Source organism: Lepidochelys kempii, chromosome 1 (assembly GCF_965140285.1).
Source record: "Lepidochelys kempii isolate rLepKem1 chromosome 1, rLepKem1.hap1, whole genome shotgun sequence".
NCBI lineage: Eukaryota > Metazoa > Chordata > Testudines > Cheloniidae > Lepidochelys > Lepidochelys kempii.
The window spans coordinates 216,340,890-216,361,096 of record NC_136380.1 but is presented as its reverse complement, the minus strand read 5'-3'; the positions used below and the strand labels follow the sequence as shown (position 1 = coordinate 216,361,096).

Here is a 20,207-nt window from a genome sequence, read left to right as displayed (position 1 = left end):
ATCCCCTGCCCTGCAAACTCTTACAGTCTAAAAATATATATGGAGAGAGAGAGCACACACTCCCCAAGAGCCAAATTACCGGGGTTTCATAGTTCTGTTTACAGCTGTATGTTTTTATGAGTGCACGGTTGATTTTCAGCAGCTGTTATCTCTTATAAGGATGTTTATGTAAGAGATGGAACTAATAGCAGGGAGGAAGGAGCAACATTGCTTGAGGGGAAATGAGTGGTGGGAAAGAAACCACTTTCTTCCTCACTCAGGCCTTGAGGGAGTTTGAGACTTGTATAGATGAGGTACTGTGGTTTCTGCAGTTCAGTCTGAGTTTATAAGGATTAATCTCTGTATCTCAAATGAGAGAATGTTGGGACCCTTTTTTTAAACACACACCTGAGACAAATCTCTCTGGATCAGGGGGGGTGTGCATGCTTTCCTGTATGCACCAGTCTGTTTCAAAAACTTCCTCTGCTAGTCAGAAATGTACTAACTCCTGCAAGAGCCAAACATGTCAGGGGAGAGCTGATGAAATATTTTTCTAATGAAAAATTATTCATCACAATTGCTGTTTTGAAGACTACAGATGCCAAAGAAATTTCCTTTTTGTGAAAAAAAAATCAATTAGAATTTTTGTTTAATTATTTTCAAATATTTGATTTTTTTTAATTCACACTTTAATTTTTTTTTATTTTTTTTTGTCTCCTTGTTCCTTCTGTTTGGTGACTGATCTTTGTCCCATGCTGCCTGCTGGTGTTCCTTGATCGGTGAGTGTGCCCCCACATACTGGGAGAGTGTGGGATCAGCTCAGCTGACCTGCAGGTCACAGAGGGTGAACTGCTGCTGCTCTGGCTGTGATGAGCATTGGGGCTCGGCCAACACACAGTAAATGACAGACCATTTGCTTATGAGGTTCCCTATAGGGCAGCTGAGCCACACTCCCTCCAATCTTTGGAGCAAAGGAAAAGTTTGGGGGCTGGTGATTGCCTCACTCTTTGCAGCTGCTTGGCCCAGGGTTTTCATTACACAGGCCTGGATTCTAGACAGGCCTTAAACATTGCGGAGCTGGGCATCTGCTGGCAGGGTTCTCTGCTGGGCTGCTGAGCCGTGCCCTTTCCCCATCCTTTCACATCAGCCTCCCCCTCCTCTTCCTTCTCTCCCACCCTCGTGCCCTCTTCCCACCCTTTCACACTCCATAGGGGTTATAGCTGTGACATTTTCAGTATTGCCAACCCAGAAGTTCAAAAATCATGAGTCCGGGCCCAATCATTGGCCCAAAACCAAGTTTTTTAAAAAAGATTGTATTGCATTTTTGCCTAACTTTTGATTGTTGAATGACCCCTGCTTATACCCAGTGGGTCTGTGTCTGTCCATCTGTGTGTTTGTGTGTGTCCATGTGACAATTTAGTGTAGCCCCCTCACCTGAATTTATTAAGGTGATTTTTGGCCCCTGCTACAGGGACTCACCCCCCACATCAGCCTGTCCCCTGCCCAGCAATTCATTCTGCTTTTCAACCCTGCTCCCACATCAGTTCTGCCCTCCCACCTCACCTTTGCTCCCCCTTCAATTCCAGTATGATGTTGTCCCACTGGAACAATCCCAGGCTTAAGAACAGTCTGATATTGCACCCAATCCTATCTTCCAGGAATAATGAAGAACTTGGGAAACACATGAGCATGCCATGAAAGTAGCTGTTCTAATCCTGTCCTTTCATTGCTTTCTACGGCTGAGCTACCACAGGGTATCACCCTGTAGGCATGGTAGAGGCACCTCAAAGGTCCAAGAGTTGCCCTCCAGCATCCACCCCAGGATTTTGTGATTCCCTAGATGAAATCTACTCCCAGTACAACATCACCGGAAATGTTGGTCACCAGAAGAGCCCATTTAGTAGGGTGGCCCTACTGTAGCAGCAACTTTTAGTTTCCCTAGGTATGGCTTCCCCCTGTTTGGGGAATTTAATCTCCCAAGGCCTTTGCCTCTACATCACCCACAAATGTCATCTGGCCTGGGACCCACTCGAGAAATAGTCTCTCTCTGACCCACCAGATGTCCATGCACAGCTTGCACCTGGGCCTCCACTTTTTTAGCCATTTCCCTTGCAATCTTTCCCAGAGTTGCTGCACAGGAGTCACACCGGGGCTGGAAATTAACAGCTGATACCTTTAAGGAAACATCACTTTCTGCTTCCACATTTGCAACTCTGTGTATAATCTGGCCCTTAGGTTTGTCCAGTATGTGATCTTTCTTCACCATCAGCTTATGAAGATCCTCTGCTGAACAGTTTATAAACTACTTTTCACACGGGATTCTCTCACAGCTCGCCACTAGGCATACGCCTCCTCTCTGCATTGCCAGTTCCAGATTCGGTGCAACAGATTCTGCTTCATTTGAGCCATCTCCCAGGCAGGGTGGTGCAGGGAAAGTCCTTTCGAACAGTGTCTGCAATGCACTCAAATACCTACACAGATGTTCCCCTCCCTGCCACTTCCTGGCTTACCATTCCTTCCAGTATTTCAAAATGATGAATCTCTTCCCCCCCACCCCCCACATGGTGGTCATACAAATGTTCCTGTTACTGTCTCTAAAAACCATGATCCACACTGGAAAGGTGCTGGTAAAATTAGTTGGAGTCACCATCCAAACACACTGCTAGGTACGTGCTGCTTTTTCACCAGACCACTCATTAACAGAGAGCAACAGCTGAGAGTCTGCCAACTATTCACAGACTCCAGTCTCATCTGCACGATCAGCACATTTCTTCTCAGGCAGAACTGATTTTGCCATCTTGAAGCTGGTGCCACCAGTTGTAATACTTGCTTGTAGAACCCAAAGTATTTATTGGGACACGGCTAGTAATAACTCCAGCACCACAGGCAGGACTGAATTCCCAGCTAAATTCCCCACATCAACATACACAACACACAAGACAACAACATAACACTAAGATAAAGATACAGCAGCATCTATTGGTGGAAATACTGTCTACACTAATCATTACTGTATTTTCATTATTTTTTCTCTAAAATAAATGTCTACATGGCCCTGCAATTTGAAGTGGAGGGGTGCAAACTGCCCTGTGCACTAGTATTCTTTCCTGTAACTGCCCCCATATAAACCCTACAGGTGCAAATAAAAGGTACATAATTTGCACTGCCATACTCCTGAAACAGGACTACATTAATGTAAATGATGTAACTTTTAGTTTGGCTCACAGGGTCTACACGGGGCAGTTATAGTGTAGCACATTAGTATGCACTGTTACACCCCTGTACTTCCAACTGCAGGGCCATGTAGGCATGCCCACAGCATTTAACCCTAGAGTCAGCCTTGCTAGCTTGTTACTATTATGACAAAGTCAGGCTGGGGTCCTGTTGGGTTCTGGGAAGTGGGCGGGTATATTAGCCTCTCTCATTCTGGGGCAAGAAGCTGAAAAGGGGTTACCTCAGGTCAACTAGGGACACCTGAGTCTAATTAAGGGCTACCTGAGACTTTTAAAAATGCCTCCTCAGGTGAGAGACAAGCTGCTGCAGGGCTAGTGGCAGCAGGGAGAAAGGCTTTGCCAGGTTGTATGGTTGCTCTCCTCTTTACAGTGGAAGCTACCTGCCTGCCTGTTTAGGGGAAGAACTGGTACTCCAGGGCCAATAAGAGGCAACACGCCTCCAGAGAAGGATAGGAAAAGGTATTCCCTTTTGCTTTGTGTTATGAACGTATTTATTTTTGTTTGGTGGAGGGGCACTCCTTGGGCCTGCTCTGAGACCTACTTGGAAAATATTGAGAAATAAATCCCAAGCAGGAGAATAAACACCATCCGGAGCAGGGCTGACTTACTCCAGGCCCCCACTGCCAGAGGGGGAAGCAGTGAGCCTGCTGGGGTGAAGGAGATGCCTTGCCACACTATCTAGTAGTCAGTCAGGACCTCCCCTCCTTGTTTTAATGCTCTGATGTGAAGGGGTACTGGGAACAAACTAGACGGTATGTGTTGGTCCCAGAAATATGATGTGGGTCAGACTGACAAGGGGACAGTCGCATGACAGGGGCCCCATAATCGTTGGCTCTAGCTGTATCATAGACACAAGCAACACACTGATTGTGTGGGTCCTGTCCTGCATTAGGGTAATTGTGGTATTCTCTGAACTGAGTACTGACCTAAAGCTGGTACAACCTAGGGACAAGGATCAAGGGAAGGGGGGTGGGGGGGAGGAGTGACTGATTCAGCACTGAATGAGGCCAAATGGAATGAGGCCAAATGGAATGGTGCCAACTTTCCCTTTTGTTTTTCCTGTAATGGACTGAGTAATTGGGAAGGTGCTGTGAGGTGGATAAGGCAGAGGGATGCTCTGTCCTTTAAATGGCACAGTCCCCTTCTTACTTACCCTTCCCTTACTTACAAAAGGAGGGGTGTGTGGGGTTTTTTAATTCCACAGTGATCAGGTTATATGTAGTATGGAAATTTGTGGAAGACTTAGTGAATAGTGCTCTTAAGAGATGACTAGGACTGGACTAGCAGGGAGGCTGTAGGCAGGACTGAGGGGCACTGGCAGAGCTGTGTAGGGAGCCCAGGACTGGAATAGCAGGGGGTTGCAGGGCAGGACTGAGGGGCATTGGCAGAGCTGTGAAGCAGGTACTTTGTCTTGCCCACAATATTCCTGACGATTCATCCAAGAGTCATGCATAACTCAATTGCCCTTTTGTTACTTTCTTTTTGGGATTGCCTCTAGCTCTAATAGAAATTGCACACATCATTGCTTACATAGGCCCAGCAATCCACCTAAGGGAGAGACAGCAGCATATTAAACAGCTGCCTGTGATTTGTGTATGCAGCAGCAGGGGGCACCAGAGATTTCTCTGCCCGCAGCACCAAATGGGCATCCTGTATGCCTGACTTTAAATCACACATGTACCAGTGGAAAATCAGGCTTTTCCAGTTGTCCATGTTTCTTCAAAATCTGCAGGGTTCTGCCCACTGATGTCTAGAACATTCCCTGAAATTTTGGAATTGGTCAGCAGGGGTATTTATAAGTTATTATTGCACTACAAAAGAGAAATGCCATTGAGTTTACTAGCAAAAAAATGTTCTTCAGTTTCATGCCACTAAAGTGTGTGGCGAGAACAAGATAACCAGGACCCAGGTATGTGGAATATGAGAAGTTTATTATGGGAAATGTTACATGCTTTGACCAATTACTGTTCTCAGTCTGACCGTGGAACCAGGGTAGTGTGTGGTCTTCTAGATCTGGGGGGAGTTCATGGAGGGGACCTACACACTAGAGCTGAATCTAGCCAAGTCACCTACTGCACAGTCACAGTGTGCGGTCTGTCAGACTGTAAGTGTAACATTTACTAACAGTCTATAGTCAGAGGGAAATAAGCTGTCTGGCTTCTTTCCTCAGTTCACATTCCACGCTTGTCCTGTGAAGAAGAGAAAAAACAGAGTAAAAACCATGAGTGATTATAACAGGGTGATGCTCTGTCCATCCTCTGATGCTCCAGAAACTGCTCAGACCCACTTTCTTTTAGTGTTCAGTCTGTATTTTATTCCAAACCCTTCCACCAACACCAGTACAGAGCAACATCACAGTTTTTAATCCTACATGTTTAACTCCATCTTTACCAGGATCCTAGGAGGAAAAGAGATTTCCCTCTCTTGGGAACTTTCAGCCTGGACTCAGCTAGCCAAGTCCTCCTTCCCTTGTAGCACTTCCTTCCTGGCTTCTATCAGGTTAGCCAGCTGAGGGCTAATGTGTTCCTTGCCTCCCCTTCTGATTAGCTAATTGCCCTAGCAGCTGTCCCCAGGGGAACTAATGGAGGCTAAAGCCATGAGGGTGCTGTTCAGCCTCAGCACTCTGTCACCACAATGAAAAGGGGGAGTCTGCACCAAAAAAAAAAAAAGCCCAATTTTCTCCCCAGAAAATGATGTCATTCTGTACAGCTAAACAGGCCAGTCCTGAAAGGGGGGTTCTATTAATTACATGAAACAGTCTGTTGGGCCCATGCAGAGCAATCCTACATCCCCACCCATGTTCTCTCCTTCATTGCTGTAACTCAGTGGACTTCATGGGAGTTACTCTTGATTTATGCTGGAGCAAGAGAAATCAGAATCTGCCCCATGGGCTTTAATGGGAATTCTGGTTGTGCCAGGAGGGAAAAATCCACACTTAATCCCACTTCCTTTCATCTCCTGCTCTACAAATCACTGCAGCTGCATGAAACTGCAGCTGTAGAAGTCAGCACAGAGATTTTCACCGTGTTTGAGGCAATTTCATGCCCCACGTTTCACTTTTCCATGAAGTTCCCTGAAGTGGCTGTTACAGCATCAGCACTGTGAGACGTTTCAAATCCTGAATATGCAAGAGTTCCGATTCCAGAGTTGCTTTCAGCTGATGTGCGGGACTTTCAAAAGTGCCTCAAGAGTACATGGCCCACAGACTTTCAGTAGCACGTGTGCTCCTAAGTCATTTAGTTGCTTTTGAAAATCCCTCCTGATGGGCCCATTTTCTCCTCAGGAATAGGTTTACTTTCACTGTAAAAAGGGATTCACTTCCAAGCCCAACATCTGCAAAATCTTGTATATTTTTCCAGTGACATGGGCTCATTTTCAAATACCTCAGAGCATTCTGGATTTGGAACAACTCTTCCTTTCTTTTAATTACATCTCCGCATGCCACCCACTCTCTCCTCCCCCCACCTTCCCCTCTCCCTATTCTTATCGCTCTCTATGTAAAGTATCACTCACATGTTACTCTAATCGCTGCAGACTTGCAGCTGCTTTCCGGGTGAGATGTCTGACCACAGGCTGTGCTGCACTCAGCAAGACGTGTTTGCTTGGAAAAGAAAAAACCCAAATGTCACATTCTATCAAACCCCTGCTGTAACCGCCATATGAATGTCCCCTGCCCCCATTACAGAGTATTCCCAACTCACAAAAACCTTTGAGAAGTTGAAGCCTGTGTGATGCTTCCCAGGGGTATCCATGGATAAAAGGGACCTAGCTACCACTCACCCTGAGCATGAGGAAGCCTTGTCTGTACCTGCTGTGGGGCGGTTCTCCACCACCACCAGCCTGGGGCAAGACAAGCGCTACCTTCCAAGCCCCACTCTCTGTACTGGTTAATGATAGATACGCTCCAACCCCTGAGCCCTCCAAGCATCCACCTGCAGTGCGAAGCCCCTGATCCACTGGACACTCTCAGCTTCTCCAGATCTGCCATTCCCAAAGAGCAGTACAGCACAGCTCTGCTTTACACACAGCACTTAGATTTGTCTATAGAGAAAGTTTTTTGTTTTGTTTTTTAAACAAAGAGCAGAGAGTCAAGTGATAATAAGCAGACATTTTGGAAACAAAGTGTTACATATAAAATAAAATCGTAACATGCATTCTAGAGCCTATACTTTACTTGTCATCTCAGACAGAGCAAAAACTCACCCAAAATCCTTCCAGCGTATTACAGCCAAGCTAGGCTGTGATCTTCCATTCATAATACAAGTATGCTGACCTCTTGCCTCCTCAGTGGAAAAGTGCAGAGTTTGTTTCTGTCCCTACAGCTGTAGTAAAAAAGAAATCCATTGTCTTCACTGGAGACTTTGCAATCACTTGATTAGCATTTTGCTCAGACTGTAAATAGGTGTTCATTCTGAAGTATACAATATCCAATTGAATTGTAGACAGACCAATAGATAAACATTTTCTGGCTGAAATAAACTTGTTTATCCACTGCTGGTGGGTGCATTCAACTCACAGAACTTAAAACATAATTTTCATTATATATGCATACCTCTTTACATATTAACCATACGTATATTTTGCAATGATTATGATGGCCAGTGTGACAAGATTTCAGTAGAGACCTTGCATCAGACTCTGACAAAGTAGTATGTAAATACCAGACCCAGAGGGATCCCTGTAACATTTATGCATCCCTGTGTCTTCCACCAGTTGGCACCAAGAGTTCCCCCTGCTTCACAGCCTCCCTTGTTTCAGAATGACCTGTCTTCACAGCTGATCTATAAACTCTTGGGCAGAATCTGACATTTTCATCAAATATTTAGTGACTTTCTGAACCTCTCTTGAAATCTCCCCATTTTGGACTGATCCATTCCCAAGGCAGAGCTACAAAAACCAGGCAGTGTCTGGTGAGTTCCAATGAGTCTACTGGTCGCATCTGGGAGGGGCATGGGGCTAACATCCAACACACAGACTGGTTGTGGCCTTTTGTCAATTGTGGTAAGGTACCAGCAGGAAAGGGCAAATAAACATCACCCAGTTTAGTGGAAATAGACAAGGATCTCAGCCAGGCCTCCTACCTCTTTTATAGTAATTACATATCAGCACTGAAGCTGGTTTGATGTTTGACAAAGAAAGTTCTTGCTCAGCTGAGAAAGAGAAACTGATATTCTTTTGTGAGACCTGGGAATGGGAGGACAGAGGAGGGCATTATATGTTTTCTTTTAATATCAATTTCTCTCTACCAAAGACCTACTGAGGTGGATTCCAAATACACGGGGCTCCCACCTTGCATGGCACCATCACCCCAGAGAGTCCCTGTTCATCCAATCAGTTTCTTTACAGTTGTCTTGTTAAGATTTTTGGCCCTGAGACTAAAAATTTTCAAGAGGCATCTGTTTAAAGCTTGTAGACATATATAACACCAGGGGGAAAATCTCTCTTTGAATTTATGTTCTCCATGTAAAAGGGGACACAGTTGTTCTTGGTTTCCATCTGCATCATCACACAATCATCCTGAAGCTTTAAACAAAGAAATGGGAAAGAGGATCCATTATTAACAAGCATTAAACATAAGAGGCGTCCCAGATCCTGCAGAAATGCCCATGTGATGATATTATGACCCACCACTTCCTTAGCTACTGGGAGTAGTGGCAGTTCTATTCCTGTGAAAGAACAATGGCATCTAGTGGTCAAAATGGGAACTGCAAAATAATCACTGGGGGCAAATTTTCAAAGGTATTTAAATACCTAGATACCTGTAAAATCGGTCTCTAGGTTGTATGTGTGTGGCCTAAGCTAGTCTGCAGCAGTTTGACAGGAAATCTACACACAACTTGAGTATAATGTTTGTTTCATTAAGTGGGTTACTGGTTGTATGTAATGAAGGGGATGGTAATGTGTCCTGAGCCAAGTGGGCTCCAGTGAATGCCCACAATGCTCAGAACACTGGTTGGCTGACCCGGTCCTCTCCTTTTATCCAGCCCAGGGTATAACAGCCTGTAACCCCCTCTGCCCCTGGGGTGGTTTATTCATGTCGCTTCCATCGTTTACCTTCCGCAGGGATGATCTGAGAGAAATGAAGCCTTACAGCATCTTGCCATCAACAGTGGCCATGCTGGAGCTATTGCATATCCGGCATTACTGAAACCAGGGAGACTGGATCAGTCTACATCATGAATGAGGAGGAAACGTTCTGCTCCAGAGCACGAATAGCCTGTGAAGACCTTTCTGATTTACCTGTTGCACTGTGGCTACTTAATGACATGGAGGAGAGAGAGGGTAGCGAAGGGCCCCCTGGAAGGACCGGGCATGAGAGGAGGCCTATTAATACAGTGCCTGGTTTCTATGGTGCTGGTGCTCTATAAATACCTAGAGACAGAAACTGTGCTTTATGGAAACACCCTAAGTTCCATGCAGGGTGAGGGAACTAATGTTCTAAGTGTTTGACTAGGACCATAGTACAGGGACACGATCCAAAATTATTGGACTTTGTTATCTGGGGGCCTGTGATGGGGTGGAGTAGGCCCAAAGGCCCCGGCTGGAGGCCTCAGGGTTTGCCACACCCATCCCAGGAAAGGAGCTGTGGAGAGATCCTCCACGAGGCCTAGAGTGGTTGAGAGGAAGCAACCAATCAGAGGGGCTGCTGGAATGGCCAATCAGGGGCCAGGAGGGCCATATAAAAGGAGCTGCAGAACAGATCATCAGTTAGTTGCTGTTTGGAGCTGGAGAAGAAAGGACTGTGTGCCTGGCTGGAAAAGCGGCAGGAGCACAGGCAGCTAAGCAGGGGCAGGGACCGGGGGAGTAAGAGGCTCCTGCCTGGCTGCTAGGACTGAGCCAAAGACAATTTGCTAGCAGGGACTGGGGGAGCAATGAAGGAGCTCCCGGCTGGCTGCTGGGACTGAGAAAGGACTGAGCCCAGCTGTAGGAAGATAGTGTCTCCAGGGAGGAAGCCCTGGGGATATGGCCCCATACCAGGGCTGGGACTACTTAACGATTGAGCCCAGGGAGGAATCATCCCCATTATAAAACAGCACTAACACTGTACTCAACTATTTTGTGTATATGTGCACTCTAGGGCATTGCTGGATAGAATCAGAAATGCTTAGTTATTTACCATAGACTCTATACTGCTAACATCTAGTGGAGAATCTCCTTTTGCTCCAGTCATTGAGGCCCAGATTTTTGGGGCAGGAGAAGCCAAGTCCTATGCACACAGACACAGTGCAGCCCTCAGGGGCCATGCAGTTCATCAGAATGACAACAGGGAAGTCCTTGGATGCTCCAGATTTGTAACAATATTTATAATCGATAGTCCTGTTTTAAACCCTCTCCTCCCCCGTTTCCCAGTTGGCTGGTTCTTATCACCCAGGGAGCTGGGGCAATGGTGGGAAGTGACCTGGCTGAAAGGAGCAGATCAAACTGTGCTCCAAGGCTGCTGTGCAGGAAGCATTCACTGTCTGCAGAGAGAGATTGAACCCAGATATCTTTTTGGGCATGAGGATGTTGTATCTCAGGACTGTCTATAACAAAGAGAAAATAATCCTGACAATAAAACCCCAATCACTCCCATCCTGCATTTAACACGCTGGCAGTTCTCAAACACCTTTCTGACAGATCTGCCTCTATCCTCTCTATTAGCTCTTTAGAGTAGAAGTAACTGTTTTTACTAATGTAACCCTTCTGCCAGGTGAGGTTGGGTTCAATATCTAGGGATCCCTCTTAACAACAGAATACAGAACTGGCCTGAGTCCCCACCGGTAATCTGGGAAAAATTACACCGCCCTTGGGCACCTCTAAGGGTCAATACTTCCCCTCTGGCAAGTACTGAGTCTGAATGTAGAAAAGAAAACTTTCAATAAAAAGGAGAAAGGAAGCCAGCATTAATTTGGGGAACCACCACAAGCATGTGACCATGAGCAAAACCCCCACCCCACAATACACTGGGCAGTGTTCTTTGCCTCAGGTTCTCACCTTGCAGTGTGAAAGTCCGACAAAGTGTTCCATTAACATGCCACTCCCCTCTCCCTCCACCACATTGCACTCACAGTTGTTGTGCTTGGTCAGCAAAGATGAAGAATTCAGAGGTGCGTTCGGGTGAGTTCACCTCCCACCACAGTGGGTATGGGGGAGGGGCTGAACAGTGCCTCAGCGGCTTGCTCCACCCTTCACTCTGCCTTGCTGCCTGCTGCCGCCACTGCTTCATCGTTCACCCTGCCGCTGGCCACGTCGCTGCCAGTCCCTCGGCCGCTGGCCGCCTCGTTGTTCACGCCACCACTGTGCCGCTCTACTGCCACCTCTGCGATGCCTTGACGTCCCGCCCCTTAACACAGCTCTCAGTAATTTCAGCCGTTAGAAGAGCAGCCTTGCTCCTAAAGCAGACTGGTCAGTCTCTTGTACGGGAGATACTGCCCCACAGCAGGTCACACGCACCTGGGCATCAGCCACTTCAGAGCTAGTGATCTGTAACAAAACAAGAGACTCCCAAATGAGTATAATCCACTTAGTTATTAAACTGTAGAGAGCAAAAGGGTCAGAACAATGTCTGGGACTCTCTGGGCAAAGCCTATACCTATTATACCACCTCAGTCAGTCACCCCCAAATCACCTCTCCGCTAGCCTTTGGCACCCCACCCCTGCTTAGTGAGTGCAGTAAAGTTGAGGGTGACCGCGCTCAATCAGGGCAGGCCAAGCACAGTCCTGCTGCCCCCACTCATACAACGAGGACAACAACCTTTCCTCACCCCTGCACCCAACACCAAAGTAACCTGCAGTCCTACACCAGCCAAAAGTGGTCATTTGGGCAAAGCTGCTCCATCACTCACGCTGCACATCTTGGCACAATAGGCATGCCTATGCAAACAAGGCTGGTTCCTGAAGTCTTTCCCCCCAGCTAATCACTAGATGTCAGTGAAGAGCTCATTCAGACCCTGCTTAAATCAACTTCAGGAGCCACACCCTATAATTGTACTGAGCCTTTATCTGGTAACAATGAATGCCTCTTCATTTCCCCCACGCCCCCTTTTACCTCTACCAGATGTGTCACTGATCCCAATATCTGCTTTACCACACCTTCTTCCCACTTCATCCGCCCCTTGTAATTTTGTACCAATACTCTCTACCCTAGACAGAAAAACCTGGGGGAAGGGCTGTCAGGAAACCAGTATAGGCTGTAACACAATATGGACAAAAAGCTAAAATCCAGGTAAGGCTCATTCTGCTGGACCCAGGCTTCAGACATCTTTCCCTCTTCATTCCCTGCTTCTCATGAAAATGTCATTACTGCCTTACACAGGACTAGGGTTGCCAACTTTCTAATCACACAATACCAAACGTCCTTACCCCATCCCTTCTCTGAGGCCCTACCCCTGCCCCTTCTCTGCGGTCCCACCCTGCACTCCATTTCCCCCTCCTTCTGTCGCTTGCTCTCCCCCACCCTCGCTCACTCACTCATTTTTACCGTGCTAGGGTAGGGGGTTGGGGTGTGAGAGGGGGTGGGGGCTCTAGCTGGGGGTGCGGGCTCTGGGGTGGGGCTGGAGATGATGGGTTTGGGGTGCAGGAGGAGGCTCTGGGCGGGGCAGAGGGGTTTGGAGTGTGGAAGGGGGCTCCAGATTGGGGCAGGGTGTGGGAGGGGGTACAGGCTCTGGGCTGGTGGTGTGGGCTCCACAGAAATGAGAGGTTTGGGGTGCAGGACGGCGCTCCAGGCTGGGGTAGGGGTTTGGGAAGGGGAGGTTTGGGAGGGAGTTTGGGTGCAGGAGGGGGCTCAGGGATGGGGCAAGAAGTTGGGGCACGAGAGGAGGTTCGGGATGTGGACTTTGGGTGGCACTCACCTCAGGCAGCTCTCAGAAGCAGCATCTCCTCCCTCTGGCTCCTAGGTGGAGGTGCGGCAAGGCAGCTCCGCGCACTGCCCCTGCCTGCAGGCGCCATCCCCACAGCTCCCATTGGCTGGGGTTCTTGGCCAACAGGAGCTGCAGAACCGGCGCTCGGGGTGGGGGCAGCATGCAGAGCCCCTGTGGCCACCCCTATGCCTTGGAGCCAGACGGATATGCTGGCAGCTTCCCAGGAGCTGCTGTGGGTGGCCAACTGGAATTTTAAAGGCCTGGTCAGCAGTGCTGACGAGAGCCGCCAGGGTCCCTTTTCGACAGGGCATTCTGGTCAAAAACTGGACACCAGGCAACCCTAGTCCCCATAGTAAACAACCATCCTACAGGGATAACTCCAGTTCCCTGAAATAGTAAGGGCTAAGTTGTTCTTCGGTTATGTGATTTGGCCACCCTGATAGTGCATAGTGCATCACTTTAAAAGATCCCATTTTGGTTCTTATTTCCAGAGCAATATCATTAGCTGAAATAGGAAGGTCATCTAGGAAAGAGACTCGATATGCAGAGTTTTCCTCTCTGTTTCCCTGTGTAAAGGGGCAAATAGGACAGTGCTTCTGCAGTAGCATGTATTTCTGATGGTCTATAATAAATGGCATACGGGTACGCTGCTAAGATCAAATCCCATCGCTTCAGCCTTGCTGCCACTAATGGTGGAACGCCTTTGGACCCAGTATTTTTACCAGTGGATTAAACTTCCTAACACTAATAACAGTAGGACAATGGAACAGACTGCCTCGGGAGGTTGTGGAAGAGTCTTCACTGGAGGTTTTCAAAAGGAGGCTGGATAACATCGGTCTTGGATGGTTTAGACACAACAAATCCTGCATCTTAGCAGGGGGTTAGACTAGATGACCCTTGCGGTCCCTTCCAACCCTATACTTCTAAATCAGCGATTAAGGTCAATTGTTTCCTAAACAGGTATTCATGGAATTTAATAACCTCCCAAATGATGCTAAAGCTTCTTTTTTAATTTGAGAGTCTTTTCTCTCAGCCTTTGATAATGTTCTGCCAGCAAATGCTATGGATTTTTCACTCCCATCTTTACAAATGTGTGAAATGACAGGCCCAATTCCTACAGGAGAGGCATCACAGGCTAAGTTATGGGTAGGGCCCTGAGAAAATCTTGGGTTTTTTTTGTTTTTGTTTGTTTTTTAATTACAGCAGTCACAGGTAAAATAGCAAATTTCACAGGATGTACACAGAATGCCATCAGTAAAAGGTCACTGCTGCATTCCTTTGTATAAAAACAGACACTGAATCACCCCAAACTGCTGCGATTTCCCCTACAATGGAGCGACAGAAGCAGGCATCCATGGGCAGTTTTACGTTGAAGCACAAGTTCAGGTGAGGCTATAGATTTCCCCAAGCATGAGAACATACAGGTGCCCACTTTTACTTTCCTACTGTAGGAAAAATTGCAGTACTGGGCTAATTCCACAATTTCTGTGCAGTCACAATTTTCTCAGGGCCCTAATTATGGATAGCTCAGTTTTACAATCTACCAATAAACTGGAACTAGTTTCTTTTTCACTACCTTAAAAGTTTTATGTTCCTTTTCCATCCAAACCCACTTTATAGTTTCTGCAATTAATGTTGCTAAATTTGGAATGAATCTTCCATAATAATTTAACATGGTCAGAAACAATCTAAGCTCTGAGACAGCGTACAGCACTGGAGCGTTCTCAATGGATTTTGTATTCTCTTTTAATAGGTAAACCTCTTCTGCATCTACACAATGCCTCAAACAAGTAACCTGATTTTGAAAAAGAGCACACTTATCTCTGTTAACTTTACAATTTTTTTGCAATCTCTTTAAAGTCCCCTCTAGATATTTTTAATGTTCCTCTGAAGTCCTCCCAGTTATTAATAGATCTTCTAAATAACAGACACCACCATTTACCTCCTGCAGTGCCTGATCTGTTATTCATTGAAACAGAACAGGCGTGCTAGCTCCCCATAGGGTAATCTTTCATACCTAAATACCCTTGTGTGTGTTTTGTGGACAGAAATGTTTTTGCATCTGGCTACATTGCCATCTGCTGGTAAGCTTGGGGCAAGTCTAGTTTGCTCGACTTCATTCCCTCTGTCAGCTTTTGCAAATAAATCTTGTGGTTTAGGAAATAGATATTTATCCATCTCCAGCCCAGGGTTTATAGTGACTTTATAATCCCTACAAATTCTTAACACTACCATCACCTTTTGGGATACACACAATTAGTACAGTTCTTTCACTGGACTCCATAGAGAAATTATACCCTGCTTTTGCAAGTCATCCAGTTGCTTTTCCATGGGCTCTTAACGGAGCATATGGAACAGGTGTAGTCTTCAGAAATTTAGGACTGGCCTTTGCTTTGCTGGTGTATGTCTTTAACCAAACCCGTATCTGCACTAATTACACTGGTCTTTTAGTACCCCCACTCTGTCTGGCAGATGATGTACCACAATCCAATTTAATCTTGTATAGCCAGTCTCTGACTATTACTAGGAGGCCATTTCCTTCCATTACAATTAATTCTAATGGTGAACAGACACCTTTATAAGTTACAGTGACAGGGAGACACCTTAATACCCCTCTCTGCCTTTATTGCAATTCTGTAAAAGCACAATAGTTTCTTACCTCAGATAACATTTTTTTTGTAAGCGCCCTCAGAGATCATGGTCATTGCCACTCCTGTATCTCTCTCCATTGTCAATATCACATCATTAACCTTTACATTAACATAATACAGGTGATGACATCTGTTCAGTCTCCACCATATACAGTTCTGTGAAATGGTACAGCTCACATATCCTTTCATCTGGAGACAACCTGCCTCTGGACCCGACTCCTCCTAGTCACTTAACTAGTTCCGTGGCTCCTATCTGCAGTCATTGATGGCTTCTGCTCAGCGTATTCTTTGCTGTTCTGTGGGGCACTGTGGAAAGACCAGGTGACGTTTTCCCTCTTACCGCACTTCTTGCAGTGCGGAGAAATAGTGCTCCTGCTGGTGTGATATCCCTAAACCATGGCTCCCTCTGTTTTATCTGGAACCTGTGAGATGTGCTGACCCATGTTGTCATCTTCTTCCTCCCCTGCTGAGTCCCTTCTTTCCAGGCCTGGCATGATGGGGAGAGTTTATTTTCAAATTTTGGTGCATTTTTCTTTATGGATTCAAACAACAGAACAGTCTCCACAGCTCCCTCTAGTAGCAGGTGTCACAATTCAGGGCAACTGCACCTCCCCTCAGGGGTTCAGCAAGGGCAACCACTCTATGGGGTAGTAAGAATATTTCCCCTTAAAATACCAAGGAAATTAACTGCCCCAAACCTTCATTAATACAGAGTTAGGTTTACTCAGTGGGGCCTAATGCCCTTCCAGAATGTGGACAGTGGGTAACCTTAAACCTCTGAAAACAAGGAAATAAAAAGTTAAGGTACAAACCATTTGTGCAATGCAACCTTTACTCTGCCCTCTGAGTGATACTCCAACATGCCAACAACACACTGCCCTTACAGATACCACAGACATAACAGAGCACATAAGCACTGTAGGACAAAGTCTAGCATCTACTCTTTGCTAAGGCAAAACTCAAGTTTAGATCAGACATAGCCAACAGCAGCTACCTACACACAAACACTAACCATCCCAGATTTGCTAAATGTTACTACCTCTTCACCCTTGCCCTGAGGATTCCTTCTGAGACATTGCCTTCACTGACTCCTCACTAAGGACTGGAGACTAGTCATGCAGACCACCAGATGGCTGACAATCGCCATAGCAAGACACACTCCCGGCACCCCCTACTGACAAAGCCTATAAACTCAATGCTGAAATGAGGAATACTTGATCCCTCAAAGTACAGACGCAACTCTCCTCATACCACAGTGACAGAGCAGCCAATTTGCTCCAACTGCTCCACCATTCAATACAGTTACACCTAGGGCAGCTGGTGTGCATGCAGATAAACGGTGCAGCTCAAACCACTGGAACACAACAGAACACAGTGGCATGTTCTCTTAGTCATTCCTCATGTCTATTTATTATGGCATTATCTTTACTGAACCACCTTATCTCTTATTCCAAAAGGTAAAGAGAGAGAAACTTGTATCTGTCCCAGAGTGTAGTAAAAGTGCAAAGATCAAATGACTCATTATCTAATGTGACTTATCAATATCCATCTTTCTTATCTAGCATAATAAATATGCTTTTTTACCAGCTAGTCAGGACATCTGCTGGTGTGGGGATAGAATAATGCTGTATCAGTATAGTCTTAGTAAGGCATCTGGGATCCAAACAAATCCTAATCTTGCCGTATTTTGTCCCAGTTATGATTAAACTGCTAACCCATGGAGTGGGTGACTTCACTTTGGCTAGGACTCTCCTTTTCTAACTGTCTGAGTGAATTTCTGAGTCTGTCACTGCAAAAGGTGTAGTTCCGCAGCCATGCACTGTATGACAAGGGTGACTGATGGGTCTGTATATATGCGATGCTTCCCACAGAACTCTCCTCCTCCCCTGGAGAATTCCAGGTGTTGTGCAAGCAATTCTTCTTAGTGCTGTGTGCTTTTGTGTGCAGCATACTCATTCATACATACTAGGTGTACCCGTATGCAGGCTTCTCTGCCTATCAGTAGTGTTGTAAATGTCTTAGTGATTAAGTCTTCATCACTAAGGTGAAGTCTTCAATTGAAGACTGACCTTAGCTTTAACAGTTGCTGTTGTTAAAGTGACTTCCCCTTCAGAGTATATTCTGGAATCACCATATGCTATAAGCACATCATCAGACTGCTTTATCTAGATGGGACCTGCTATCTTTCTCAAACACTGAATTGGAAAACATTTAGCTTCCACCCCAATATCAAGATTAAAACTTCATAAGTACCTTCCTTACCTACAGTGTAGGATACCAAGGTTCTGTGAGTAAGCTATATGATTTCTGACAGAGCTATAGGATTTTTGTTTCTCTGTGACACTGTATACACAAAAAGAGATTGTTCACATTCTAGTTCAGTCAGAGATTTGTGGCTTTGCCTTTTGGGTAAGTGTGTTGCTCTGCAAATAGAATAGTGATTTAATTTTCCACATTTGTGGCATATTTTTCCATAGGCTAGGTGTGTTGTACCACAGTGTGTACAGAGTTTGTGTGTGAGTGGTTGGTGTGCCTGCTTTGCTCTGACTCACCAGCGGCTGGGCCCTCCCCATAAGTCTTCTTTTGTGTAACAGCCTCTACAAACTTGCCAGTATGTGGCCCAGACGGGATCTCTAGTTGTGTCTTTGCGGCTTGGGAGGCTCTGCGAATGCCTATTCCTTTCTGCAAGCCCAAATCAGGTTTCCACTTTCCTCAACAACCTTTCCTTTAGCCCTTTATCAGTGACACTAAGCACAGTACTCGCAAAAAGAAAAGGAGGACTTGTGGCACCTTAGAGACTAACCAATTTATTTGACCATAAGCTTTCCTGAGCTACAGCTCCCGATGAAGTGAGCTGCAGCTCACAAAAGCTCATGCTCAAATAAACTGGTTAGTCTCCAAGGTGCCACAAGTCCTCCTTTTCTTTTTGCGAATACAGACTAACACGGCTGCTCCTCTGAAACCTAAGCACAGCACCGTAGCTGAGAATATCCTTTTCAGTGTTTCCAAACTCAAACGCTTGCTTTTTGCCTCAGCTCTGTGACATACTTGTCTATCTGCTCTTCCCCTAAGTGTAGCTGAGGCCACTACAGAACTGGTGCCGTTCAAACACAACATTTTTCTTACGGTTACCATAGTTCCTAAGCATTGTGAAGGCCTCATCCAAAAGAGAAGCATTTTCAGCGGGCTGCTGTAAGAATGTTATAAACTTCCAGAGCTTCCGGTAAAATGGCTACTCTTATCCCCTGTTCTTTTGTATCTGCTCCCGAAGTTTTCATATAGATCCGGAAGGTTTGTTCCCATCTCCAGCAGGATTACAACAGAAAGATACAGGTGGGGTTGGCTTGCAGTCCTCCCTCTTCCGGATTTTTTTTTTTTTTTTGAAAATTGCCTATTCTAGTTCAACGGCTTTAATTTGGCCCTCACTTGTGTGTACTCACTGTGTCTTTATTCTCTGCGCCTTCTGTGTGGTTTCTGCGGGTCTGTGCACGGCAGCTTCTTCTTGCCTGTGTCTGTGTGGCGCAGTCCGCACCATTTGCGGATACGCCGCGTCCTGGCAGAAGCGGCTACTTCCCGCAGCCCGAGGCCCCCGGCCGGCAGCGCCGCGGCCCTGGGGTGCGGCCAGCGGGGGACCGAGGCGCGCCCGCCGCAGCGCTTCGACCCCGGGCACGGCAAGGGGGCGCCCGCAGGCGGAGCGGGGCAGCCGCCGGGTGTCTCTGCCCCGCGGGAGGGCGCCCGGGCGCCGGCCGCGGGGCCCGTTGTCAAGGGACAGCGGCGCCGCCCGCCCCCGCCCCGGGCCTCGCTCACACACAGCTGTGGGCACAGGCTACAGCGCAGCCGCCCTGCGGCACGGAGGGAAAGAGGCTGAACGCGCCCGGGAGAGGAAGGATTTCACCGCGGACACTGCACCCCCCTGCCCCGGCCAAGGGAGATCGCGCCGAGCCCCGGGGCCTGGATGCGGGGACGTGGCAGGGTCTCCTCCCAGCCGGGAGGTGGGGGCGAGGAGCTCTGATGTTTCTGCTTCAGAGACGCCAGAGATAAGGGTCTGGTGGGACCCAAGGAGGTGGCTGGGGTGTCTTTTCCAGGTGGTTTCCGATGGTAGCCGTGCTAGTGAGGAAGTGGGGGCTAGCCCGCGGAAGCTTCTGCCCAAATGAATGTGTTAGTCTCTAAGGGGCCACAAGGCCGCCTCCTTGTTTTTCCAGCTGGCTGGAATGACAGCTCCACTCACGACAGAGGAGAAATAACAGTGTACGTTTTCTGAGCTCCGTTCTGTCTTTCCTGGTACTTGAGGGCAGTGTGTCGGGCCAGGGAGACCAGGGTAGGTTGCAGAAGTGAGGGCAATGTGGAGAGACTTGGAGCAGGGCTGGGGGTTGGGTTCAGGAAGGAAGGAACGCATTGCACCTGGGTGGGAGGAGGGACAGAGCATGCAGAAGCTGTGTGTTAAAGGACACCTGACATCATTTTGGGAGGAGGCATGGAGGTGCAGCAGATTCTGGGACACAAGG

At 47.1% G+C, this 20,207-nt stretch overlaps 1 protein-coding gene and 1 long non-coding RNA gene across 4 annotated transcripts in view; one reads left to right on the top strand and one right to left on the bottom strand.

Annotated features, from left to right (window-relative positions):
• Positions 1-5,124: 5,124 nt before the first annotated feature.
• On the bottom strand, positions 5,125-19,554 carry LOC140898957 (uncharacterized). Of its 2 annotated transcripts, none has more exons than XR_012155156.2 (5): positions 19,143-19,554; positions 11,261-11,675; positions 7,416-7,534; positions 6,726-6,813; positions 5,125-5,401 (listed from the first exon to the last, which is right to left on the bottom strand). It is a non-coding gene; the product is annotated as an uncharacterized LOC140898957 (long non-coding RNA). The 2 variants fall into 2 exon arrangements; XR_012155158.1 differs by lacking the exon at positions 19,143-19,554 and adding an exon at positions 15,711-15,729.
• Positions 19,117-20,207, top strand: part of LOC140898889 (tapasin-related protein) — a 34,064-nt gene continuing 32,973 nt past the window's right edge. The window contains exon 1 of one of the 2 annotated variants that reach the window (XM_073313417.2): positions 19,117-19,950. In XM_073313417.2, the coding sequence (XP_073169518.1) occupies positions 19,853-19,950 (98 nt within the window). In that variant the 5' untranslated portion in view covers positions 19,117-19,852. The remainder of the gene's footprint in view (positions 19,951-20,207) is intronic. The other variant, XM_073313426.2, reaches the window with a different exon arrangement.